The sequence below is a fragment of the Pollachius pollachius genome (genome assembly GCF_949987615.1).
Source record: "Pollachius pollachius genome assembly, chromosome: 2".
Classification (NCBI taxonomy): Eukaryota; Metazoa; Chordata; class Actinopteri; order Gadiformes; family Gadidae; genus Pollachius; species Pollachius pollachius.
The window spans coordinates 2145909-2172606 of NC_136935.1; the positions used below are offsets into that span (position 1 = coordinate 2145909).

Genomic DNA, 26698 nt, shown 5'->3' on the forward strand with positions numbered 1-26698 from the left:
ACTTCAGTGGTAAAACTTGAACTCTAAATCTCTTGGTCCTCTAGCGGCCTGACGCTGCCACCTAGTGTCATGCATATGTAATAGCCGATCTATGCGCTCACAACCCAGTATCACGCTAGTGTTTTCCCCAAAGTGCATTCAGAGAGCATTATCACAGAAAGCTGATGTAACTTAATCAATGCATTATATAGATTGTTTAATGATATAATGATTTATAATATTAATCCTGCTGCTATCTGTCCATCAAACTCAATCTGGAAAAAATCGGCGTCACTGCCCTCAAGTGCCCTGCCTTGGACAGTTCCCGTTATAAAGTAGATCATGTTGGTAAATTCGTTGGGACCTTGGTAAACATTATAAATCACGAGACAGCAGTAAAAAAAAAAAAAGCGACCAGCAGAAACGCTGTTATCCGGATATTGTGGGTAAGGCAGAACAAAAAGAGGCGTGTGCAGAAGGCCGGGTTATTTCCCTCCCCAAGATTCAATGAAGCATTCAGCCAACGTTCCTGAACGGGTCAAGATCTACAGTTTGGACTACTAGGAATACAACATGCAATACTTGGATTATTTAATATGTCTATACATCTTCTTTGGGGGTAAGTTTGTCATAACTACAATTTTTTCACTCTGATTTGTGTTAGTGTGATTTATTTGTATTATCTTCAGTGGCTACTCAAGTGGAAATTCATCTTTGGTTTCACAGAAATACTTAATTACTTAATAAATACTTCAACTTTAAAAGACATACACACAAAAACGAATCGTTCATGGATAACACAAGAAAAAATACATAAGATAAACATAAAACATGAGTAAGTGGACCTGAAATAATAAACGTTTGGGGGGAAAGAACATGTGTTAATTATAAATCGTAAAGACAGCAGCAGTCACTAATATCTTTTTTTTTTCGGATGACAGAAGACGGAAAAATATTTAATATCTTCTTTTTTCTTTTTAATTCGTTCTTTCTCTTATTAATGCATGTTTTTCTAGGGACGTGTGTGGACAGCCTAAAGAAACTACCTCATGTGATCAAATATGAAACAATTACGCCTCAAAAACTATATAAACTATCTAAAACAAGTACAGAACATCAGGTAGGCCTACACTCCCTCACATTTATTATTTTTTTCTAATCTTTAATTTACTGTTGTCTTTGTCTGTATTCCAATATTTTCCATTATGTCCCCCTTGTTTCTCTGTATGTCATGTTTGCAGAAAAACCCTCCAATAGTCACATTCTCACTGGCAATAGATGGGCTGAACAGGACGCTCCACTTGGAAAGAAACGTGTAGGTTACCTGCCCTTAGAAATTGTGATAAAACTGGCCCCTATTTTCGTTTTAAAGCTTCCATCCCAAAGCGATTATATGTAATCGGCCACATTTGTTTCCATTGTAGACATCTTATTGGGAAAAACTTCTCTGTTGTGCATTATTCTGACCAAGGTGCTGAAGAAACAACCATACCAGATTATAAGGTAATAATGTCTAAATGATCCATCTATCTTATACACCTTATTATAGTTGCTGTTTGTGCGATGTATCGTCAGGCTTTTATTTACCCATAGTGTTTGTGACTGTTTCAAGCATACATCATAAAAGTAGACGGAAATGTTTATCCACAGGTTAATAAAATATGACCAAGGTAAAACCAAATAACAAATGTGGTAACTCATGCTAGATGTGTAACCATGCTTCGGGTGTGTGGGACAGGATATCCTGGGGGTCTAACGTCTAACACTTCATTAAGTTTCGTAAGTGTACACCCATCAGGTCTGCCTGCACACGGCCTATTGAGGCTCTTAAATGATCAGCCACTGTAGTCTCTGTGAGTAGCATCAATATAGGTGTTAACCGCACAAGGCTGTCAGTTATGATAGTTAAGTCACATTACAACAGCACCTATCACCTGTCTTTGCCCACACTAAGGCAGGTCAATCCATAAGCAGACTTTATTATCAAAATTGTAATAATTGTATTTGAATTTCTACACGATTGATTGAAGTATATATATTTGGCCTTGTCTCAGTGTCTCTTATTGAACCCTACCCCAGGACCACTGCTACTACCATGGGAGCATCGTGGAGGTGGAGGACTCCTCGGCCAGTATCGACCTCTGCTCAGGGATCAAGTGAGTGAAGCGGTCCCCAAAGTGTCTTATGTTCAGGGGAAATCCACATTTGATCAGAATCCATGGTTTACTGCATGAAGGGAGAGCCCAGACGACCTCTGATAGGACCATTAGGTCTGTGTTGGACCGTCCCTGAAGATCTGTAACCCAATCACCTGCTCACGTTGCCAAGGCGATGGCACTGAGACCAGGCACGTATGACTTATGACGAGGACTGCTGTAATAAACCAAAAAACTCTGATAAATCCCTCTCAATCATTGTGAACAGAGTTAGGGACAGGATAGGACCATAAGGAAAAATAAGATACTTTTATTTTTCATTAAATTGAATGAGAATCCTTTTGTACTTTTTACTATTTAGCAGTTCAGACAAACCTTAGTGAGTAACCAATAAAGTAATTAAGGGGCCGGTTGGAATAAGGAGTCTATCAAAGGGATGCCTACAGCTTGGTAGTAGACAGTGGAGATCGAACCTGGTGCCTTTCGCCTGAGACACCCCACCCAGACACTAAACAGACATCTCAGTCTGACCTCCCGTGTTCTCTCTCCGCCACCACAGGGGGTACGTGCGTATCGAGGACCAGTCGTACCTCATTGAACCCCTCGCCGAGGAAGGGGAGACAGACCAGCAGGAAGCCACCGGAGAAGGGGAGGGGCTTCACGCCGTGTACAACTCCAGACACCTGAGACGGAGGAGGAGCTCCTGTGGCCATGACAACGAGGAGACCGTCTTTGACCACGGGTCGATCCCCTCCGGACTGTTCCGTCTCAGTAAACCGGTACATTTAAAACGCTGGCCAATCGAAACAGGTTCATGCTAAGACTCGATGAAGACAGATATTGAGATGTATTGCAGGTTTTGTTTATTGTTTCAGTGTGTTTAAAGATGATGGAACTATCTTCCCTTATTTTCAGCCACATTACGATATTTATCACACTCTTACGAAACACTTACACAACAACTCCCCCTTGTTGTGTAACATTGTTATTTCAAAAGGCTTTTATGGGCAGCTTTTTTTTATTTATAGCTTGTGCAGTTCCTTAATCCAATTGTATTTTGACAGCTGAAATATTAAAATAGATGAAAGACGGAACATGAAAACTAAACATAAACAACCAAATATGTGCAACTTTCATTTCGTTATTTAGAAAAGCTCTCAGCAGATTAAGAAGTTCCAGATCGGCAAAACCAGAACAGTGGAATTGGTTCTTGTGGTGGACTATGCAGAGGTACGGTCGCTTTCCTAACGTATTCTCATATTACTGTGATTATAACTGGTTACCCTCAATATTCATTCACATTTTGTGCTGCATTTCTAGTACAAGAAGTACGGCAGCAGGCAGACTGTGGCAGCGAGGATGCTTGCGGTGGTGAACCACGTGGACAAGGTACCAGCTGGGGGAAGCAGGGCACTCCGGCCCCGACTGCATGAGGGCCTTTTACTGCTCACTGTTTAGTTGTTAACAGTTATTAATCCGAAGCATCTTACAGTAAATTCAGAAATGGGCTTATGGATTGACTTGAACTACAAGCAAACCAAAAAAAGGTTTTCGAAATTGTTCAAGGGAAGTTGAATGAAAATCGTTACTGTTTATGAGATGCTTTTATCCAAAGCAGCTAACAGTAGATTCAGATACTTGTCATTCAGGAGCAGCTAGGAGTTTTGGGGCATCTTGCTCAAGGATTCCTCCTTGTAGACTGCACCCCTCTTGAAATTAAACCCAGTTCCCTTTGGGCAGGAAGTCAAACATCCCATACCATCCTGCCATCAGTGGCCCATGCTTATGATCCAAACTTCTTAACATGGACAGGAGAGTCTTCAGTCCTGGCTCTGAAATGTTCTGCTATGGTCTTCAGCTGTATCGTAGCCTGGGTATTCGCGTGATGCTGGTGGGTCTGGAGATCTGGACCTACAGAGACCAGATAGAGGTCAGCCCCGATCCAAACATCACATTGGAACGCTTCATGAACTGGCGCCAGCAGACACTGTTACCGAGGATCAAGCACGACAACGCTCAGTTCATCACGTAAGACCCACCGTGTTCATCTGTGAATGTGACGTGGATAACATCCATCTGTACATGTTGAAACATCTCCCCTCTCTGATTGATCCAGGAAGGTGGATTTCATCGGCAACACCGTAGGCCTGGCGTTCACCGGGGAAATATGTACCAGCCGCTCTGTGGCCGTCAATGAGGTAGAGATCCGTTGTTTCAACACATAGAAGGAGAGAGCCAGGCTCCATCGGCTGACGTTCCCCACTGAATGGTACTCATCCGAGTGTCTGACTCAAACGGAACGTGCCGAACCCTTTGTTTGGTTTGGCTTTCTCCTCCAGGATCACAACGATAACGCCATCGGGGTGGCGACCACCCTTGCCCACGAGATGGGTCACAACCTGGGCTTGTCTCATGATGATTCAGGCTGCGTCTGCCGGTCCTCCCAGCCCCAGAGCGGCTGCATCATGGCCCCGTCACACGGGTAGGGAGATCAACTGCCTCCTCAGAGCCCTTAGCACCACACTGAGACGCCACAATAAAAGTTACTCCACCCTCAATTGCTTCTCCAGTTCGTCACGGGGGCAATAATACAAGACAATTTACAGTAATAACTATAGTTTGTCATTTAGAAACACTGAGTACTAGGTATTTAATAGCATGATTTGCATGCATGCACCATGCATGTATCTATCACCCTCAGAACCAAAATAAGGCAGATTTATACAAATTGTAATTTAGGTCAATTTTTTTATTTAGTTCCTTGAATGAAAAGTCCGGTAACAAAGGACTATGTGTGTGTTAGTGTGGGAGTCAGGCCTATGGTCTCTTCTTCCCGCAGGCATTTCTATCCAGAGGTGTTTAGCACATGCAGCCTGGACCAGCTTGCCCAGTTCCTGGAGCAAAAGGACCCTGCTTGTCTGCTGGATACCCCCTCTACTGACCGCATCTTGGGAGGCCCCGTGTGTGGAAATGCCTTCGTGGAGCCTGGAGAAGAATGTGATTGTGGCACTGTGACGGTATGTTCATGGGGCGCATACTACTACTTAGTCATTTACGATGTATTCATCTCAAAGCACCCTAGTCAGTGCACTACCCTTCTTTGTCACAGATACAACCACACACACACGCAGACACACACACACACGCACACGCACACGCGCACACACACACACACACACACACACACAGGATTCTCCATCTCTCCAATTCACTTATTTTTAGTCTCTCTTGAAATTGGTCTTTCAGGAGTGTAAGAATCCTTGCTGCAATGCCACCACGTGCAAACTCAACGCAGGGTCCAAATGTGCGGAGGGAGAGTGCTGCAGTAATTGCCAGGTAATGAACATGCATGTGCACTACCATATTATGTGGTGCACACTGTATACATTCTACATAGTACACTCACACGTCTCACTTATGAACATATCAAAGCCGGTTCTAGCCGGTTTCATCTGAACGTAAATACTCAGTATTACAGCAACGAGAAACGAGATAGACCGAGCTTGCCAGGCTATCTCGGTTCCCTTCCCACAGCCGGGGGCCATAACCTTGTTCTCTTCCCCCTCTCGGTGGCTGCAGCTGAAGCAGACGGGCACCAGGTGCAGAGGGCAGGCCACAGAGTGCGATTTGGCCGAGTTCTGCACTGGCTTCTCAGCCGCCTGCCCCAAGGATGCCTACACCCAAAACGGCCGCCCCTGTAACCGGGGCAGTGGCTACTGCTTCAACGGGCAGTGTCCCTCTCGGGAGCAACACTGCAAGAGACTTTGGGGCCCAGGTAGGATTTTGGACGGATCAGGCGTCTTTACGTCACGTCAATGTGTTTGGTACGGTAGACCGTCGACCGATTGCACATGACTTGGATGCCTGCGATCAAAGCACTTACTGATGATTTATCATTTATTTATTATTGTAGATGCTCAGGATGCATCGGCGCGTTGCTACAGCTTTGCTCACAAGTATGTACTCATTTAAAAAAAATTAAGATGCACGTCACTAGCACTCAATGGCCCATATTAATGGTACACTATATGGGGAGATAAAACTGTGGATTTCTCCTTGCAGGGATCAAAAGTGTGGGACGCTGCTGTGCTCAGGAGGCAGGAAATTCCCCATCACTTCCTCACGGACCTCTTACCCTGTTCCCAATGGAGATCCATGTAACGAGGCGAGCATGGATCCTAAGGACAACTTTCCACTCGATTTGGTGAAGATTCCTACTGGGACCAAATGTGGAAGCAACATGGTATGCAGCACAGTGCTCTTCCAGTACGCCCACTCAGAGAACAACGTTGAATCCTATCGTTGCATAACAACACCAAGTTGGACCAGCAGGGTTGTGTGGGTCAAGTGTGTGTAACCAGGTCTTGCGTTTGTGTCTCAGGTCTGCTACAAACAGAGCTGTCAAAACAAGAAGGACTTAGTGAGTGTTTACGGAATGGAAGTCTGCTCGGATAAGTGCAACAACCGCGGGGTATGGAAAGCTTTTCACTCCATGTTAACGGTAATCGTCTCGCTGTAGCAAGGTCCCACACAGTAGGAGTGACCGGCGTGTGTGCACTCTTCCACAGGTGTGTAACCACGAGAGGCAGTGCCACTGTGACCCCGGTTGGGCCGCGCCCTACTGTGATGTGAAGCTCACAGAAGGGTCTACAGGTACCGCATGTACTGACTGCTATGTACTAACTGTGCCTACTCGCCTCTGCTTTAATGAGCACAGACATTAATAAGCAGATAGGAGTTAGGCATCTTGCTCATGGATGGCTAAAGTTAGACTTGGGTTTGACCCTTGAACCAAAATGTATGTAACCATATAAATATGTTATGTTATACAGAACCACTCTTTAGTCTTTGGTACTGTACTCTACTGAAGACCTTATGCACATAAGTAATGTACTGTGACAAATTACACGACTGTACAGTATCTTATGCTTTGTTTTGTTTAGGTCTTGTTTATGACCTCAGGGAAATGTTTGTGGTTGCCTGTTTTTTGTCTGCACATTCCCGACTATCAATAGCTGCATAGTTCTGTGTGTGTCACACGCTGCTTTGTATCTCGAGATATGTATTTAACGATTTTCATTGCTCATTGCACCCTTTAAAACCCTTTTGTGTGTGTTCATGCAGGGATGAAACCTTCTATCGTTATTGGTTTGTCGGTGGCCACAGTGCTGGTTCTTCTGTTCGTCGGGATCTTCGGAGTATTGCTGTGGAGCAAAAAGAGGAGAGGCTCCCAAAAGAGGTGATCAAATATCCCCTTGCTACGCTCCGTTCCAACACTGTCTTCTTTTCCAACATTTGCAAATGCTACAGATTATACACTGGCTTGCAAGTGTCACCCATCTCTGATTCGGGGTATCGTATGTGTGTGTTTCCACACAGACCTCGCCACACCTCCACTGGAGAGGTCAACCCCGTGTTTCAGTCGGGACAGGGAAGCCCTCGTCCCCAGCCCCCGTTGATCGGCAAGCCCAAGTTTGTGACGTCTACGGCTTCTCAAGTCCCTCGACCGGCAACTCAGCCTCTCAGGGGGGGGATAGTACCCAGTAGAGCCGCCCCAGAGGTGAGAACCACCACCAGTTAGTTTGCAAGATCAGGTTAGGAAAAGGTGATCTAGTGATTAGAAAGAGGATTCCTCATGAGAGTATCAGCTCTGCTGAAGTGTCCCTGAGCAGGCAGTAGAGGCTTCAAGGCAATGAACCACGGTCCACTAAGTGTAGGGCTCCAGTGTGAGTCCCTGTGGCTCATTCCTCTGAGCAGGCAGAATCAAGCAAATGAATCATCTTGCCGTTCCATTTTAAATCAATGACACCTCTTCTTGTAAAAATGTTGTCCCATCGTCTTTAGAACAGTTCAGTTAGAAATTGCAAATGTGGTATTAAATGAACGGGACAAATATCATTGACATCAACTCTGTCTCCACCCAGCCACCCAAGAAAATGGCCTTTGAGGCTCAACCTCCTGGGATCCAACAGGTAGCCCGCTGCCCTCACTTTGTCTTCATGTGTTCTGGTTCTTGTCTGTTGAAGTTTACTGACATTTCTTCCTTTCGTTTAGATGGTAAAGCTTTCAACAAGGGTCCCAAGCCAGGATATTGATTTAAAGGTGAAAATACATTTTGAAAATATCAATAGCAAAGGTTCTGCTATTTGTATCTACATTTTTTGTTTGTTGATAATTCACCAATTCCAAAGCATTTTATCTTCCTAAATGTGTTGATTCATGTATTAATGAGTATTCATTCACTTGTTCCATAGAACAAACCTCCCCCACCAGCCAGACCGCTACCACCACTTCAAAGCAAAACGGTACGGTTATTCCCCAAACACACAGACACACGTACACACAGACACACGTACACACAGTCACACGGACACACACACTCACAATCTTGTATATTTAGGTGATACTTTCTCTTCCTTTGTAGGTCACAAAACCAAAGCCCCCAGTACCTCCCACTAAGCCCTCTGGTTCCCCATCCCCATGGACACATAATCAACTGGTATGTATTGAAAGTGGCATATTTGAAACGGTTCCTTGGTAAATCTGAATTGAAAACACAAAACCTGCATAATTTATTTTTTACCACATTTAGATTTTTTTTGAGGTTTTTATTTATGGCCTTGTGAAACACTTCCTTTTCATTCCCACTTTCAACAATAAAGAAATTCCTTGTGTGAGTTAGTCAGCAAGTAGCTCTGGTTACAAATACAATTAAAATGGTGCGTGTGTGTGTGTGTCTCTGTCTGTGTGTGTGTGTGTGTGTGTGTGTGTGTGTGTGTGTGTGTGTGTGTGTGTGTGTGTGTGTGTGTGTGTGTGTGTGTGTGTGTGTGTGTGTGTGTGTGTGTGTGTGTGTGTGTGTGTGCGTGTGTATACCTTCTTCTTCACAGCCTGCCGCCAGAGCTGCCCTGAAGCCTCCCACCCATCTGAGATGAATGTCAGAGGGGTTGCGTTCCTCCGTCATGAGGAGTCCTGTCGTAGTGCTTCTTATGTTTGACTCATCCTGCGTCTTGGGTCTTGCTCATTCCTTCTCCGGATCACATCGCACCCGGTTTATGGGAACAGCTCAGCGGGAAAGATCCTAACCTCGGCACATTGTGGCTATGGTGATTTTCAAATTCCTAAGGTGTTTGTGTATGTTTTCTTTCAAAGGCGATGTTCAGAAGGAATACAGAATCTTTAATGTGACATCTGGTTAAACCGGACATGAGCACGGGGGAGGAATGAGATTTAATCAGCTGGATTGGTTACTTCTAAATAGGTCAGGGTACAACTGTGTTATGATTGGTTGACACAGGACTTTTGAGAAGAACATTTCAGACCTTAAAAACTGGATCTTGCTAAATAGATGATTGGGGTTAAACAGGCAACCTTTATTTAAGGCTATTTTTAAGGCTGTTAATCATTTATCTGTCTTGCTTTTTCTACGACTGCATTGCGAGTACTATAGGATTCCTGTAACATACCAGAGTTATGTTCTTTTTTCTATGAATGTCTTTTTCTATTTTACCCTTTTTGATACATTTTTTTAAGTTGAGGATGCCATGCACTATGACCAGAAGGTTTTGCTGGAAGTATTGTACATTTATTTTGATGAAATTTGTGTTTTACTTTTTATATGACATTGGATGCAATAAGTTTCCAACATTAAGTTGAAAATGTATGGTGATGCTATAAAGCCTAATATAATATGTATGTATTATTTATGTTTAAAATGCAACTGTGGAAACTGTTGACTGGGAAAGGGAATAAAATTGAAAAATGTGAACTTTGAACTCGCTCTGACTTCATTATCTAACTCGATTATGGCCGCTGAATCATTTCCCATGTCCTGTCGTCGTGCCTCGGTTGCGTAGCAACGGATATCAACAGCCCAGCGGAGGAGGTAGCAGCGGGCTAACCGGCGCACTTATAGTCGAAGCGTCTGAAACGCACCAAATGTCGTGATTTCATTATGGATCACGAGTTAAGTGAAGAGCAATTGCAGGATTTGTACGCATGGATAGACCAAATACCTCTGTCAAGACCCAAAAAGCACATTACACGCGACTTCAGCGATGGAGGTAGCCTTTGACTTTACTTTGAATGAAGGGGAGGGGTTCGACGCAGATGCTGCCCCGGCAATAAAATGTCTCTGTTAACTAAAATACTGTAGTTTGGATGCGATTGCAGACTTTTGAACACTTCACTAAAGTCGTTTGTTTTCAATGAACACTCTTTAGTGATGGCTGCCGAGGTTGTAAAGCATTTCTTCCCGAAGATTGTTGAGCTGCACAACTACAGCCCTGCAAACTCCACCCAGCAGAAGATGAGCAACTGGAGCATTCTCAACAGGCAAGAGATGATGGGTGACATGACCACATGAGTTTTGTCTTACTGGGTCTTTCTGGTGCTGGTGACCATAGCCATATCTTTGGAGTATAGGCGTCTTATTCATGGGGGACTTCAATCATAATTGAGGTCATAAACTCTGGCCTCAGAGGCGGCCGATATGTTTTTTGTTTAAGTGATCTATCCATATCTCTATCCATAATCCATGATCTGTATGTATCAACCCCACTCCAAAAATAAATAAAATCAATTATTATAAAAATAATTATAAGTCGTATTATTATTATTATTATTATTATTATTATTATTATTATTATTATTATGCGTTATTTCTCTAAAAAGCATAAAGACAGAAATAAACAATAGCGTTGGCTGGCCGGAGGAAGCAAAGACAGACAGAGCAGATATTTCTTCATACTGAGTAGTCCAATGGGTTTTGGTGAGAGATTTAAAAGCAATGTCCAAGATGGTGTCACATCAACTCAAAGTTAGCATTGCAGGGCAGCCTGAGAAACGTTGAATGGAGCCAAGAGGAAATGTCATCAGCAACACTGGGAGACTTGGATTGTATTCTCTGCATGTTGCTGTTGTATAAGTGATGGTGTTAAAGGTCCTCGCAGTGATCCGTGAGAACCCATTTATTACGCTCCCACTCGCTCCGTCCCTTGCCACTAACACGGCCCACAGCCAACCTGAGATTTATAGTGAGTCTGTGTTGTGAACTGTTGTTCCGATCCACCCAGAACCCTCCTTTATGGTTCTGGGTGGGGCGAACTGAATGCAACAATCCCCATTCAGTTCCCACACCTAGCCAGCGTTTAGACCCAAGATGGCCTCTAGATGAATAAGGCCGAAACCTCAAGTAGTATCCCATCCTAGCCATGTGTTTCCCATTCCAAACAGACACAAAGACTCTGATCAACCCACATTCCCCCCCTCCTTCTGTGTGTCTAGGAAGGTGTTTTCCAAGCTCGACTTTGATGTCGGCGAGGAGAGGATCAAGAAGATAGCGCTAAGAACTGCAGGAGTGATAGAGCCAGTTCTGTTCTCCCTCAGAGAGAAGATAGACCTCAAACTGGAGCAAGTCACGGAAAGCACCTTGGTGTGTGTGTGTGTGTGTGTCTGCGGGGGTGTGTGCGTGTGAGGGTTTGTGTGTGTGTTGGTTTGTTGGTGTGTGTGGGAGGTGCATTACCTTCCTCCACAGATGATAACCATCCTTCGATCTGATTGTCAGGAACTGGAGTACTACAACATCAACAACATCAAGAACCAAGAGACACTCCCAGCAGGTAGCATATTTTCCTTTTACCTTCAATCCAAGTCTGCAGTCTGCATCGACCATACTGACCTAATTCTTATCCCCAACGGTTTGTACACACGTCTGTGATCATTGCCGCTACATTCAGTGGGTGAGGTAACAGAGTGTTGTGGAATCACTGTGTTCTGCGGTGGTGGAACAGTAGGGTGTAACTGACCTCCTGCAATCAAACCAGTGTGGGAAATGTATAATATAAGGACCACTGTGAGGAAAACCTAATGACCCTGATATAAGCATATATTCTGCAGCCTCTAACAACACATGGTGGATGGTTTACTGCTTGTCAGCCTGACCTGAAGTTATCAGTTAAACAGGCAGTCCCAGGGATTACTCTGGCCACACACACACACGGCTGGCATGCACATATGCACAGACACACACACACACACACACACACACACACACACACGGCTGGCATGCATATACGCCCCCACACACACGCACACACACACATAGAAGCATTACACGCACACACACACACACACACACACACACACACACCCACTGACACAGGAAGGGGGGGCCAGTGACCCGTCTCCCTTATGTTTCCCCGCACCTCGTCTGTCCACCGGGGCCCTCCCTGCCCTCACCCCCGGCCCACACCAACCCCTGTCCACTCCCTTCCGTAGCAGCGATGACTTGCTCTTTCTCAGACACAGAGCCCTGGTGCTCTTATCGTGGTTCGTCACCAGCCCCCCTGACCAGGCCAGACACATCAAGCTCCTCTGTCGCTGCTTCCTCTTCTGCTCTCCCGTGCCGCTCTGTTCTTCCTCTGCCCTCCCCGGATCATGACCGGATGCATCGGCTCTTACTCACCCCCCCCACCCCGACCTGGCCTGGTTGTTGGGTTCGGGTTCTTCTATTGGTCTTGTCAAAGGAGAGTGCTCCTCTGGTGCCCCCGTAGTGTGTGGGTGGGTGCAGCCGTCCTGGTGTGCACCGATTGGTCATTCCACGTTCCAACTGCTGTGAGACGGGCCGGTTCCCCGACTCAGCGACAGGGCCTTCTTCTGATGCTTTGTCTGCTGTGCTCGTCAGAGACACATGTACTGGAGGCCCTCATTCAGGCTCAGATGAAAGCCGTGGAGGGCAGCAAAAGAATCCAAAGGTTCCCGGTGAATGGCAGGTATTTACTGAACAGAATCCCATTACGCCAGAAGAGAACAACTGGCTCCCCTAACGTCAATGTTTGTGGCTATTTTTTGTTGCTCAACAGCAAACCCAAGGGCTTGGAGCGCGACGTCACAGAGATGGACCCTGCGCTCCGGTTAATGCTGCAGGAGAAGGAGAGGGCTGTGATGACGCTGGAGGAGACTGTGGAGGTATACTCAAAAGGCATGGCACACACACACACACACACACACACACACACACACACACACACACACACACACACACACACACTCACACACACACACACACACCGGCCAGATTCCCTCATCAGTTGCAGATGTAATATTCAAAGTGACATACAAGCTCTACTCTTCCACTGGTTGAATCCAAGGATGTAAACTCTCTCCACTTCTTTGTATTCTGTACACAAATAGCTGTCTGGGAAAGTTACGACCAGACCCATTTTAAAGATTGTAGATTACTCGCTCAGAGTTGACCTGCAGAAGGGGGCGAAACAAGGTCAGCGGCGTGGTGTCTTGGTGTAGAGAGTCTTTTCTTGAACTGAACGTGTCAAATACCAAGGAAAGGACTTTGTGTATGATAATAGGTTCCTCTTTCAGAATAGTGCTGAGGCCATTTCCAATGAGGTTCATCGATGTCTGTATTTCTCTAGAAAAGAGAATTGTTTTTCATGTCTGCACTAGAGATGGGCGATATGGCCTAAAATCCATATTGCGATATACATTGCAGCCTCTTGCGATAACGATATATATATCACGATATAAAATCATAAAATAACCGTTTCAGAACAGGTTACATAGACCCTAAGGAAAGCCAAACTGCTAAATGTATTTAAAAGAAAAGAGAAATATAGTATGTCATTTCGAGAACATTTATTGCGAAACACTGTAATCATACAACATAATGTTGCAGATAAATAAAATTAGTATTGGGTTTCTTTAGTTTAAGTCCTTGGTTATTAAATGCCACCCAAGATGCAGAGAACAGGAAAAACGGGTGTCTTTTTAGATAAGGAACAGACACTGTACTGACAATTAGGGATGGGCATGATTAATTGATGATCGATCATTGATTGTTAAGATTTTTGTCGATTACGTGATATTTTTTATCGGTCAAAAGGAGGTTGACCCAGCCGGAGAGGTGGTCTCGGAGACGTTGCTCAACATGGAGCAAAGAGGAGACGGAACGTCTATTGGATATTTGGGTCCGATATCCAGGAGACATTCCGTCTCCTCTTTGCTCCATGTTGAGCCACCACCCGACGGTCCGACAAAAGCAAGTAAAAAGTATGCTGGAAAACATAACTTAAAAATGCCGATGCATTTAACACATTCCGAGTCAGGATGAGGGAGAAGGAGTTGGACCAGTCCGCAGATCAATGTATATCACGCTGGATATCCATGATTGTTTACTTTAACCGGTGCTTCCCCCCCCCCCCCCCCCCCCCCGTTTTCTTTAACGCTTTACCCCGCCCCAGACCTTTTTGTCCAATGATTTAACGTTCTTTGCACACATGTAGGTTTGTTGACGAATTCTGGCACTGTTGCGAAAATTGCAATGTGAAAAGTAACCGCACCAAACCAAAAATTAAACATTGTATTTTGCGTCATCAACATACATTATCGCGATAGAGCGATAGAATTAAAATCTCTATCGTAGGCCATTTTCTATCGTTTATATCGTATATCGTTTATATCGCGCATTACTAGTCTGCACCAGAGAACTTAATCGTCTTGTTTGACAGTATCTGACCAATATGATTGGCTTAGTTGGTATTTGAGTGGTCAGCAAAGCTTTTGGAGTGAACCAAGCTCAGCTCTTTGACATTTGCGGTCGATGAGGTCGTACAGATGGGCCATGCCATGCTGGAGTGTACTAACCACCCCCTGAAGCTCCTACCTTCAGCTAGAAGATACTGGGTTCCAACTGCATCTTCTATCGCCAAGCAGACGATGAAGTTTTAACACAAGTGAAAAAAAATATGCATAGGCTATTCTGTTTGCACTTCATTTGAAGGCTGAATATGCACAACTGATTACACTCAGTATATTTTTGCTCTCTGCAATTTGCTTACTTTCATGTTGTATTCATGATGGATTTGAAGGTTTTTGTAATACCTGGCTGCAACCAAATTTCCTCCAGTGGGATAATAGCATTTTACCTGACTGGACCTAACATGACGAGCAAACGCACATTAGAACATACAGCCTATACTAAAAATATACTACTGCTGACCGTTGGAATCTGAAAATAGACTTTGTTCTAATTTTGTGGCTGTCTGTGCCTTTTGATACTTCAACGTTTAAAAGAGACAAAATGCTTGGGTTTGTGTGTGTGTAACAAACCCAAGCATTTTGATGACCATTGCGTTGGCAATGGTCATCTGACTATTGCCTTGGCAATGGTCAAGAAGTGAGACGTGGTGAAACAGATTGATGTACAAAACGATTCTGCAATGCAAGTTGCACTCAGTTGTGAGATCATTTCAGCCTTCCGGTAAATTATATATATGTCCCTTGTAGTGTATGTGTGAGTGTGTGTGTGTGTGTGTGTATGTGTGTTTGGTGCGGGTTGGTGTGATGTGTGTGTGTGTGTGTGTGTGCGTCACTGTTCATGTGCATATCTTTGTGTGTGTGTGTGCGTGCGTGCGTGCGTGTGTGTGTGTGTGGTTGATGCGGTGTGGGGTGGGGTGTGGAGTGCGTCAGTGTGTGTGTGTGTGTGTGTATGTTTGTGTATGTGTGTGTGTGTGTCCGTGTGTGCAAAATGTGGATGTCCAACATGTGTCATTAGCTGTGGTCTGTGACTCACGGAGTGTTGAGCGGACGTGACTCTTACCTCCTCAGAGGTTGAAACGTCCGTCTGTGGAAACCGGGGAAGCTTTCAGCTGGAGGTGTCATCAGCACTATTAGAACATCTCACAAATCGCTGAGACTATTTCCACTATTTTCCTTTTTGTGTGGCTGTGTGTGTGTGTGTGTGTGTGTGTGTGTGTCTGTGCCTATGAATGTGTGTGTGTCTTTACCTGTGTGTGTGCCTGTGTGTGTCTGCCTGTGTGTGTGTGTGTATGTCTGTCTGGTCCTATGAATGTGTGTGTGTCTTTACCTGTGTGTGTCTGCCTGCCTGCCTGTGTGTGTGTGTGTGTGTGTGTGTGTGTGTGTGTGTGTGTGTGTGTGTGTGTGTGTGTGTGTGTGTGTGTGTGTGTGTGTGTGTGTGTGTGTATGTCTGTCTGGTCCTATGAATGTGTGTGTGTCTTTACCTGTGTGTGTGCCTGTGGGTGTCTGCCTGCCTGCCTGTGTGTGTGTGTGTGTGTGTGTGTGTGTGTGTGTGTGTGTGTGTGTGTGTGTGTGTGTGTGTGTGTGTGTGTGTGTGCCTCTGTATGTTGCCCTGTGTGTGTTCGGCGTGTTTGCGTGTGAGCGTGTATGTGTGTGTCCCTGTGTGTGTCCCTGTGTGTGTGTGTGTGTGTGTGCCTGTGTGCCTCTGTATGTTGCCCTGTGTGTGTTCGGCGTGTTTGCGTGTGAGCGTGTATGTGTGTGTCCCTGTGTGTGTGTGTGTGAGCGTGTATGTGTGTGTCCCTGTGTGTGTGTGTGTGTGTGTGTGTGTGTGTGTGTGTGTGTGTGTGTGTGTGTGTGCGCTAGATCCTGCAGATGAAGGTGAACAGGTTGGAGCACCTTGTGCACCTGAAGGACATGCGCATCGAGGCCCTGACCCGGCATCTGGACTCGTACAAAGCCCAGGCCGGGCCCGGCAGACCCTGAGGAACCTCCGCTTCCACTCACACCACACCAGCGACGTCTGCAAAAGGACGAGGACACCCGTAGCATTGCTATTATGGCTAACACGTGTGACTCCTGCATAGCGATCAGTCGTGCATATGTTATCTAAAAGAAGAGTTATCAACGATTATGCCGCATTATTGTCATGCTTCCTAACTGAAGCAGGCCTACTTGTTGCTATAAGTGGATGTGTTTGACGTTCAGCCAATTACAGGAGTGTAGCGTACGATTAGTACAGTTTTCAATATGTTGGTGAATAACAAGTTCAGCTAAAAACGCAAAAGAAAGAGTGAAACACAACCTTTTCATGAAATACCTAATTTCTGGATTTATTTCAATTAAACGGGTGTAAAAGTGAAAAAGAAACAAAGGGGTAACAGGTACCACACTGAAACTTATTTGCGTTCTTAAACCTGAATATAATACCGTACATTTACCATATTCTTATCAAAGGCATACCAGTAAACTTTGGGTACTGTGAAATCATTTTGTAATAAGTGGCTTTTTAAGCATTGAGAAACGTTCTTAAATGAATAAATGTGTTACCATACTTGGACCTAAAATGTCAGATTCCGCGATATGACGTCTTTAGACATAATGCGGAAGATGTCGCTTATGTGGAATTATACAAAAAGGAAGTGTTACACAAAGTACCGCTTCTATTCCCTTAAACCTCTTACTTCTTAAAAAGTTATACGTAAATTGAGTATTAATTATCAAAAGAAAAAACTATGTTGCTTATAATACATGAGTGGATTGAACAAACTATTATTCACAAAGGGTGAATGTGAGAATTGTGACTTGTGAGATGAGAGGCAGCCATGTCAAGTTCAGACAAGCACGTTAACCAATGAGAAGACAGGTCAGGGCCTGAGTAATGGTCGATGGGAGGATGCCTGTATGTATGATTTACAAGGTCACATTAAAACAAAAAGTGTCTACTCGCTAAAACGGCAATCAACGCACGCACACGGATTGACTGCTTCCTTCCTTTGTGAACAGCTGACGGGCCAAGTGAGAGGATATTGGACCGAGGAGTCTGTCTCCTGGAGAATCGGTACACACACCAAAAATACACAAACAGAGCTTTGTCTGCAGGGTTAAGATTCCAGCTATTTGGGTCAGCATAACAAACAAGAGGTTGTGTGAAAGCTTAAGTGTATATGCATTTTATTTGTACTGAATCATTGCCATGAATTCAGATCATCTAGCGCCATATCTGAGACTCATAAAACGCTAAAGCATGAACATTGTAGCCCAAGTCAAGCCAGGTCTTCCAACTTGCTTTGTTATAGGACCACTCACATTTGTAACATATACCTGTATATGTCATGCATATAACAACAATCCAGACCAACTGGGGATTCATTTATTACTTAGAATTTGTTGAGCAATGGCTCAGCAGCAAGCTGAAGCCAAATAGAACAGTGACGAGGTGTTTATAGTCTTCTCTTCATCTGGTATGATCGAACAGGCACACACATTGCCTGAATTGAATATAAGGTCTGAATCCCCCCACCCCCCGAAAAATCCAGCTTTGTTTTAAAAATTGGCAAATTGGGACCATTATAGTCTCTATTTGAATTTGGAAAACGGTTGGTCAAGCCTTTCTTACTACACGCGTATTATTTGTTAACTGATTAATTACAACTTTGTTTTCTCAGCCCTACATCGACAAAAATGTGGAGGCCCAGAAGTGTAAGGGCCCCCCCCTTCTGGCAGCTATAGGTATGGTCAGCGTTCAGAAGGAAGACAAAAATCGTGTCAAAAGTGGTATCAAAATGGGTTTTATTTTACATTTGACAACATTGTCCAACTGCATGAAAACATTTTGCATATAAACCTTTAAAAACAAGGAGACAATGTTTCCATTTAGCAAATTGTACAAAAGAATCATTCACAAAAAAAACGTATTAAGTAAATCATGAACTCATTTGCATTGTAATATTAACCAAATCACCAAAGGACAATCTTAACGACAAATGTCAACAAATCCCTAAATCTTTCACACACATACACACACTAGTCTGTTATTTTTTTTCCTTGTTCGATTTATTGTATGGCAATGTCTCCAATGTTCAGGCTCGTCAGTAGTCTCTTTCACACCGCCGCGCGGCAACTCGCCGCCTCCATTCATTTCAACGAGGGAAGGGCGGCAGAGGGGAGGCGGTTACAAGAGCGGCTGAAAACCAGGAAGCGGTTGCCGCCCACGTGAACGCGCGCAGATTTCGCCTTACCGCTCAGCTTTCCCCGTGTTGAAACTTTCGGCCTGGCCCTTCACACCGCCGCGCTGAACCCTCCGGCAGGCGGTTGCCGCGCGGCAGTGTGCAAGCACCTTTACTAGGCCACCACTTGAGTCAATATTCCACTAGTTTGTGCAAATCAGGCGACTCCTTGTGAAGTGGTTCCCCATTATTGTCGCTCTCTCCAGGTGGACTGGATATGTTAAGGCTTGAAATCTAAATGTTTTGAGGCTATTTATGTCCAACATGAAAGGCAAAGCGCTGCACATTTTGGAGAATAATGACACTAGTAGGCAGAATGTAAACCACCAAGGGCGTAGGAACCGGGGGGGACGGAGGGGACGTGTCCCCTCCAATATTGGAGACAGGCGCATTTGTCCCACCTAAAAATTATACCAGGGGGAGAAAAATATTTTATTTTATTTTGAAAGCGCAACACAGCGTCTTGTCACCGCTTCTTATTCTACAAAACCGGATGATTGAGCGTGCAATTAAAGAATTGATTTGATATTTATCAGTTCATTACTGCCATTCAAAATGTGTTTTCCTTTACATTTACAAATGTATCTTTTTAGTAGAGTAAAATATACTTGTGAATTTTTTCAGTGTAGTTAATTTATGACATATTTCTGTTCAAGCCATTAACGGATCTGTCAGGTTTCCGATGTGTCCCCCCCAATGTTAAACTCATTCCTACGCCCCAGTAAACCACCTCCAAATTGCTAAACGTTTTGCCACGTAGCCAATATAATATCCTACTTTGGCAAGTAAACCACATTTTAACATCTTGCATAAATTAAAGTACAAGCTTTTGGATAATTAGTAGCCATGTAAAGTAAATTGCAATGGAAATCCTGACTGCACTTCTGCTATGAAAATCATGGATTGATTTTTCAGCGCAGCCCGCTTCCGCGAGGCACGGCAGTCGTTTGAGAATCATAATATCGTCCGGGGGCGCACACAGCTTTTGGCCGTGATAATATATATGATCAGATATAATAGATATCTATGTATAATATGATATTGTAAGTGACGTAGCATAAATAAGTTTTCTTTAATTATGCACACTTAATAATCAACACTTCAATTTCATGTAATTAATAAATAGATAATAATTCATGTTGGGTCAAAAGGTTAAAATGTTAATATAATGTAATTGAACCGATGTGTTAATGTGCTGCAAGCGAACGGAACTAATGTTTTGTTCCTAGTTTCCCTACGTCATTAGTGTTGGTGTAATTGATGTAAAAAGGCATGACCGAGCATGTATGAATGGCGCTCGTTAAGTGCAGCGATAGCATAAGTTCGCCTCTGAAGTTAAAGCAGACGGCCAAGATATAAGGACAGTAAAGAACTTAAATCTCTTTTCACAACAAGCGGCCAGCGAGGTATTTTATTTCACCATTTTAATGCACTTTTATTTCCTGTATTTACATGTCATTTTTACGTGCCAATTAGTGTCATATTTCTGTGTTTTATTTCGTGCTTATGTAAATACTGCTAATTTGCTGATGTGGCATTTTTGTATTATGTTTCTTTGTAATAGTTTTCCCGGCGTAAAGGCTTAAAGACGTAAAGACGTAAAGGAATAAAGCAACGTGCCATTAAAGAACGCCCGTTTCGAAGAAGCCAACCTGTGTCTGTGTGTTGTGACGAGAGCTACAGATATTATTTAGATATAGAGGTCCAGGACTCCCGCCGGAGCACCCGGAGTGTTCTAGAATATTTACAGAACACGGCCAAAAGCTGTGTGCGCCTCGCCATTGCGATACATCCACTGTAAACACTGCTGAGCTGCTCGTCCGCTGGTCCACGAAATCTTAGCTATGCTGATTGGAGGGGAGTGGGGAATAGATGGTGGGCCAAGGGGAGATTACGTGTATTCAGACGATCCCCACCGAGGGAGGACGTAATTTTCTGTGTACAACATCTTCATTTTTCAACAAATTAAACAAAAATTGTTGGCACTCTTACCTCTTGCACATTTTTTGTTTATCGGTAACTTTGTCTGAGTTACTGGTTCCGGCAAACTGAGCGGGCAGCTATGCTCGGGGTCCGACATGTATGATGTTATTGTCCAATGACAAGCCTCGAAATTTCCCGGGGGTTTAAGTTTTTTCTTTGTTTGCTGGCGGTTACCAGGGATATTTTGTTTAACTGCTGTCAGTACCGGCATCGGAGTACAGTTCTTTCCACCTGTCAATCCGACAAAAATGACTTCGCAATTAGCCACACTACATTTCTCTTGTTGAAACTACGTTAGCTAGCAAACAATGGAGTGCTGTATGCATGTTTCGGAAAAAGATGGTCCTGTAACCCCGTTTACAGACACAGGATGGAGGAAATTTATTGCTGCCTTGTTTCTCTGGAAAGACCTTGGTACCAGAGAGAGTACTGTGGCAGAAGAGGCAGTGCTGAGATTTAATCTTAGAACCCAGGTTTGTCGTCATACTATATAGTACTTATATGGCTGGCTTTGGCTTGCCAAGAGACTGAAAATGGAAATTAACTTTGACTATATATCTTTTTATTTATTATGTGTGCTTTCATTATCTGTCCTTTCAAATAAGTTAACTGAACCTCAAACTTCAGGAACCTGCTGCTGCTAACTGTGGCTACCACAGAGACTGCTACAGCCACTTCACCAACATCACAAACATAAAACGAGCCCAGAGAAGATTTGAAAAGGCGCCTTTATTTTACAAGGAGGCAGAAAAAGAGGGTAGGTGTCCAATAAGAAAAGAATAGTCATGTCAATGTGAATCTTGAACTTCAGCTGTGAATCTGTGAATAAAAACAATATGAAAACACAATTACATTATGCAAATTACATTTGAGAACCAGCAAAATTGATGGTCACCTGTACTTTCACACAGTCAAAGGCAGAAATCCACATATTATTGACATCAATAGGCTTCATGCCCACCTCGGGGAAGACAAATGTGATGCGCTTGTGGGTCTGCATGCATTCTCTGGATGTGACACTGAGCGCTATATATGGGGTGGGGAAAACCAAAGCATATAAAAAGCTCATTTCCCAGAGACAATACATCACCCTGTTTAGAGAACTAGGAACAAGTTTCTCTCCATCCCCAGAGTTCTGCAAGGCAGTGGAGGCTTTCACATGTGACCTGTATGATCAGGAGTGTATGGATGTTAACAAGGCAAGAGTTAAGCTGTTCAAGTCAGGAAAGTGCTCTGAGAGAGACTTACCTCCAAACAAAGACTGCTTGGACAAGCACATCCAGCGTGCTAACTATCAGGCTGCAGTCCACAGAAGGAGCCTTGACTGTAGGCCTGATATTCCTGCCCCTGAATGTCATGGCTGGAAGATGGCAGGAGAATTCTTAGAAGTGGACTGGATGACCCTTCCCCCAGCTCCAGAGGCAATCCTTGAACTGGTGCACTGCTCTTGTAAAAAAACAAACTGTGTTAAGGGCAGGTGCACTTGCAAAATGCATGAGCTGCCATGTACAAACCTGTGCCAATGCACAAACTGTGGCAATAGGTCATTTGAAGATGACTAGTGGTTCCAGGGCCAGCATGAGAGGCTAACACCCTTCATCAACCAGTGCCGTGTTCAAGAACACATGGTGAAAACAAGAGTACTGTTCATGTTAATGTTATTTGTTTCTGTAAATATGTTACCAAGCATTCTGATTTATTAACAGTTAGATATTAGAATAAAAGTTAACTCACCAACAGTGTATGGTTTGAGCACCATTTCTCATTGTCTGCCATGGGAGTATCACCTAGTGGAAATATTGTTACTCCATTAGTTGAATTCATCTTTCACATAATTGATATGGCACGAAGCTGGTTTAAATACAATTTAAACTTAGACAGAAAGGTCCATTTTTATCTAATGAATCAATACATTATTAGCCTAACTATTAAAACATGCCATTATGCTCAACAACATTTCAGGGGGGTTTACTTCACTGTTTGAAATTTGCTGACTGGGGTATACCACAGAGAACCATGTCTTTAGATCATTTAAATTCCTTCTGTTATCCCTCTCTCTGGGTATAACGGCAACACCAATATAATAACCAGTAACGTTACTTATACTCACACACTTATACTGAGTGCGTGGCTTAACAAGCTCTTAATGACGCTGGCCAGCTGCCAAATTGCCACAGCTTAACCTCCAACAATTTGGGTTATTCACATCGTGTGACATGAATAATGTTAATATAAACTCGATGAGAATAGTCAGTGATATTGAAATATAGATTCAGGTCTCCTACGCTTCACGCGTGAAGCTCACGCCGCCTCGCAAAGGTTATACAAATAACTAGCACATAGCTAGCATTTTCCAACAACATTAATACTTACCCACACACGTGTAAGCTTCTTATTTAGCTTATAATATTTCGTGATGTGTCCACCAGGTAAATGTTTAGATCAACAGCTGTTCCTAGCATCTCCGTCTGATTGGTTTAATAACATCACGTGATTTGTAGCGCTGCGTGCCATTGGTTCCACTGACATAGTAGGCTGCCGCGTTTGCCTGAAAATTTAACGAACTTTAAACTATGATTATGAAAAAATGTGCAAGAATTACGAGTGCCAACAAGGAAAATCTGATTGAGAAAAAAATAAACTTTAAAACTTCAAAGATCCAGGTTCTCCCTCCATGGGGATCATTATTTTCAAAAACTAAAGCTGATGCGGCGTCTCGGCCCACCGTCTAGAAGTGGGAGGTAATATTCAACTGTGCCCGCTTGCTACTAGACGGTGGGCCGAGACGCCGCATCAGCTTTAGTTTTTGAAAATAATGATCCCCATGGAGGGAGAACCTGGATCTTTGAAGTTTTAAAGTTTATTTTTTTCTCAATCAGATTTTCCTTGTTGGCACTCGTAATTCTTGCACATTTTTTCATAATCATAGTTTAAAGTTCGTTAAATTTTCAGGCAAACGCGGCAGCCTACTATGTCAGTGGAACCAATGGCACGCAGCGCTACAAATCACGTGATGTTATTAAACCAATCAGACGGAGATGCTAGGAACAGCTGTTGATCTAAACATTTACCTGGTGGACACATCACGAAATATTATAAGCTAAATAAGAAGCTTACACGTGTGTGGGTAAGTATTAATGTTGTTGGAAAATGCTAGCTATGTGCTAGTTATTTGTATAACCTTTGCGAGGCGGCGTGAGCTTCACGCGTGAAGCGTAGGAGACCTGAATCTATATTTCAATATCACTGACTATTCTCATCGAGTTTATATTAACATTATTCATGTCACACGATGTGAATAACCCAAATTGTTGGAGGTTAAGCTGTGGCAATTTGGCAGCTGGCCAGCGTCATTAAGAGCTTGTTAAGCCACGCACTCAGTATAAGTGTGTGAGTATAAGTAACGTTACTGGTTATTATATTGGTGTTGCCGTTATACCCAGAGAGAGGGATAACAGAAGGAATTTAAATGATCTAAAGACATGGTTCTCTGTGGTATACCCCAGTCAGCAAATTTCAAACAGTGAAGTAAACCCCCCTGAAATGTTGTTGAGCATAATGGCATGTTTTAATAGTTAGGCTAATAATGTATTGATTCATTAGATAAAAATGGACCTTTCTGTCTAAGTTTAAATTGTATTTAAACCAGCTTCGTGCCATATCAATTATGTGAAAGATGAATTCAACTAATGGAGTAACAATATTTCCACTAGGTGATACTCCCATGGCAGACAATGAGAAATGGTGCTCAAACCATACACTGTTGGTGAGTTAACTTTTATTCTAATATCTAACTGTTAATAAATCAGAATGCTTGGTAACATATTTACAGAAACAAATAACATTAACATGAACAGTACTCTTGTTTTCACCATGTGTTCTTGAACACGGCACTGGTTGATGAAGGGTGTTAGCCTCTCATGCTGGCCCTGGAACCACTAGTCATCTTCAAATGACCTATTGCCACAGTTTGTGCATTGGCACAGGTTTGTACATGGCAGCTCATGCATTTTGCAAGTGCACCTGCCCTTAACACAGTTTGTTTTTTTACAAGAGCAGTGCACCAGTTCAAGGATTGCCTCTGGAGCTGGGGGAAGGGTCATCCAGTCCACTTCTAAGAATTCTCCTGCCATCTTCCAGCCATGACATTCAGGGGCAGGAATATCAGGCCTACAGTCAAGGCTCCTTCTGTGGACTGCAGCCTGATAGTTAGCACGCTGGATGTGCTTGTCCAAGCAGTCTTTGTTTGGAGGTAAGTCTCTCTCAGAGCACTTTCCTGACTTGAACAGCTTAACTCTTGCCTTGTTAACATCCATACACTCCTGATCATACAGGTCACATGTGAAAGCCTCCACTGCCTTGCAGAACTCTGGGGATGGAGAGAAACTTGTTCCTAGTTCTCTAAACAGGGTGATGTATTGTCTCTGGGAAATGAGCTTTTTATATGCTTTGGTTTTCCCCACCCCATATATAGCGCTCAGTGTCACATCCAGAGAATGCATGCAGACCCACAAGCGCATCACATTTGTCTTCCCCGAGGTGGGCATGAAGCCTATTGATGTCAATAATATGTGGATTTCTGCCTTTGACTGTGTGAAAGTACAGGTGACCATCAATTTTGCTGGTTCTCAAATGTAATTTGCATAATGTAATTGTGTTTTCATATTGTTTTTATTCACAGATTCACAGCTGAAGTTCAAGATTCACATTGACATGACTATTCTTTTCTTATTGGACACCTACCCTCTTTTTCTGCCTCCTTGTAAAATAAAGGCGCCTTTTCAAATCTTCTCTGGGCTCGTTTTATGTTTGTGATGTTGGTGAAGTGGCTGTAGCAGTCTCTGTGGTAGCCACAGTTAGCAGCAGCAGGTTCCTGAAGTTTGAGGTTCAGTTAACTTATTTGAAAGGACAGATAATGAAAGCACACATAATAAATAAAAAGATATATAGTCAAAGTTAATTTCCATTTTCAGTCTCTTGGCAAGCCAAAGCCAGCCATATAAGTACTATATAGTATGACGACAAACCTGGGTTCTAAGATTAAATCTCAGCACTGCCTCTTCTGCCACAGTACTCTCTCTGGTACCAAGGTCTTTCCAGAGAAACAAGGCAGCAATAAATTTCCTCCATCCTGTGTCTGTAAACGGGGTTACAGGACCATCTTTTTCCGAAACATGCATACAGCACTCCATTGTTTGCTAGCTAACGTAGTTTCAACAAGAGAAATGTAGTGTGGCTAATTGCGAAGTCATTTTTGTCGGATTGACAGGTGGAAAGAACTGTACTCCGATGCCGGTACTGACAGCAGTTAAACAAAATATCCCTGGTAACCGCCAGCAAACAAAGAAAAAACTTAAACCCCCGGGAAATTTCGAGGCTTGTCATTGGACAATAACATCATACATGTCGGACCCCGAGCATAGCTGCCCGCTCAGTTTGCCGGAACCAGTAACTCAGACAAAGTTACCGATAAACAAAAAATGTGCAAGAGGTAAGAGTGCCAACAATTTTTGTTTAATTTGTTGAAAAATGAAGATGTTGTACACAGAAAATTACGTCCTCCCTCGGTGGGGATCGTCTGAATACACGTAATCTCCCCTTGGCCCACCATCTATACGTAGGGGGCGCCGAAACGGACTCGCTCGTTTGGTAACTGTAGGCGGGGTACTTTTAGAAATGCAGATCTCACTCAAAAAAATCATGTACGGGCTTTTTCTGCTCCATTACCACATATATCCTTCAACACTGTCTAACCCCTCCCTGTTCCATTACCACATATATCCTTAAACACTGTCTAACCCAGTG

The 26698-nt window shown here is 43.5% G+C and overlaps 2 protein-coding genes and 2 long non-coding RNA genes across 6 annotated transcripts; 3 read left to right on the forward strand and 1 right to left on the reverse strand.

The window, feature by feature from the left end:
* The first annotated feature begins 488 nt into the window (after window positions 1-488).
* Window positions 489-9874, forward strand: adam8a (ADAM metallopeptidase domain 8a). The gene is made up of 25 exons (XM_079729310.1): window positions 489-598; window positions 996-1099; window positions 1221-1294; window positions 1404-1482; window positions 2059-2135; window positions 2695-2914; window positions 3285-3365; window positions 3456-3524; window positions 3994-4163; window positions 4252-4333; window positions 4475-4617; window positions 4975-5152; window positions 5382-5471; window positions 5715-5910; window positions 6049-6091; window positions 6198-6378; window positions 6517-6606; window positions 6704-6788; window positions 7260-7374; window positions 7515-7695; window positions 8060-8107; window positions 8190-8237; window positions 8390-8440; window positions 8560-8634; window positions 9023-9874. The coding sequence occupies exons 1-25, from the start codon at window positions 553-555 to the stop codon at window positions 9065-9067; spliced, it is 2571 nt and encodes an 856-aa protein (XP_079585436.1). The 5' UTR covers window positions 489-552; the 3' UTR covers window positions 9068-9874.
* Window positions 9875-10086: 212 nt separating this feature from the next.
* spef1 (sperm flagellar 1) lies at window positions 10087-16667 on the forward strand (the record flags this gene model as incomplete). Its single annotated transcript, XM_079759053.1, has 7 exons — window positions 10087-10195; window positions 10355-10466; window positions 11418-11565; window positions 11698-11752; window positions 12817-12904; window positions 12995-13100; window positions 16548-16667. 7 exons carry the CDS (start codon window positions 10087-10089, stop codon window positions 16665-16667), a joined length of 738 nt encoding a protein of 245 aa, XP_079615179.1.
* A 4975-nt stretch (window positions 16668-21642) lies between these two features.
* LOC307071128 lies at window positions 21643-23497 on the reverse strand. 2 transcript variants are annotated; one of them, XR_013811610.1, is made up of 3 exons: window positions 23267-23497; window positions 22142-22680; window positions 21643-21712 (listed from the first exon to the last, which is right to left on the reverse strand). It is a non-coding gene; the product is annotated as an uncharacterized lncRNA (long non-coding RNA). The 2 variants fall into 2 exon arrangements; XR_013811611.1 differs by lacking the exon at window positions 21643-21712 and adding an exon at window positions 21934-22059.
* A 292-nt stretch (window positions 23498-23789) lies between these two features.
* Window positions 23790-25644, forward strand: LOC307071623. Of its 2 annotated transcripts, none has more exons than XR_013811628.1 (3): window positions 23790-24020; window positions 24607-25145; window positions 25575-25644. It is a non-coding gene; the product is annotated as an uncharacterized lncRNA (long non-coding RNA). The 2 variants fall into 2 exon arrangements; XR_013811629.1 differs by lacking the exon at window positions 25575-25644 and adding an exon at window positions 25228-25353.
* The last annotated feature ends 1054 nt before the right edge of the window (window positions 25645-26698 follow it).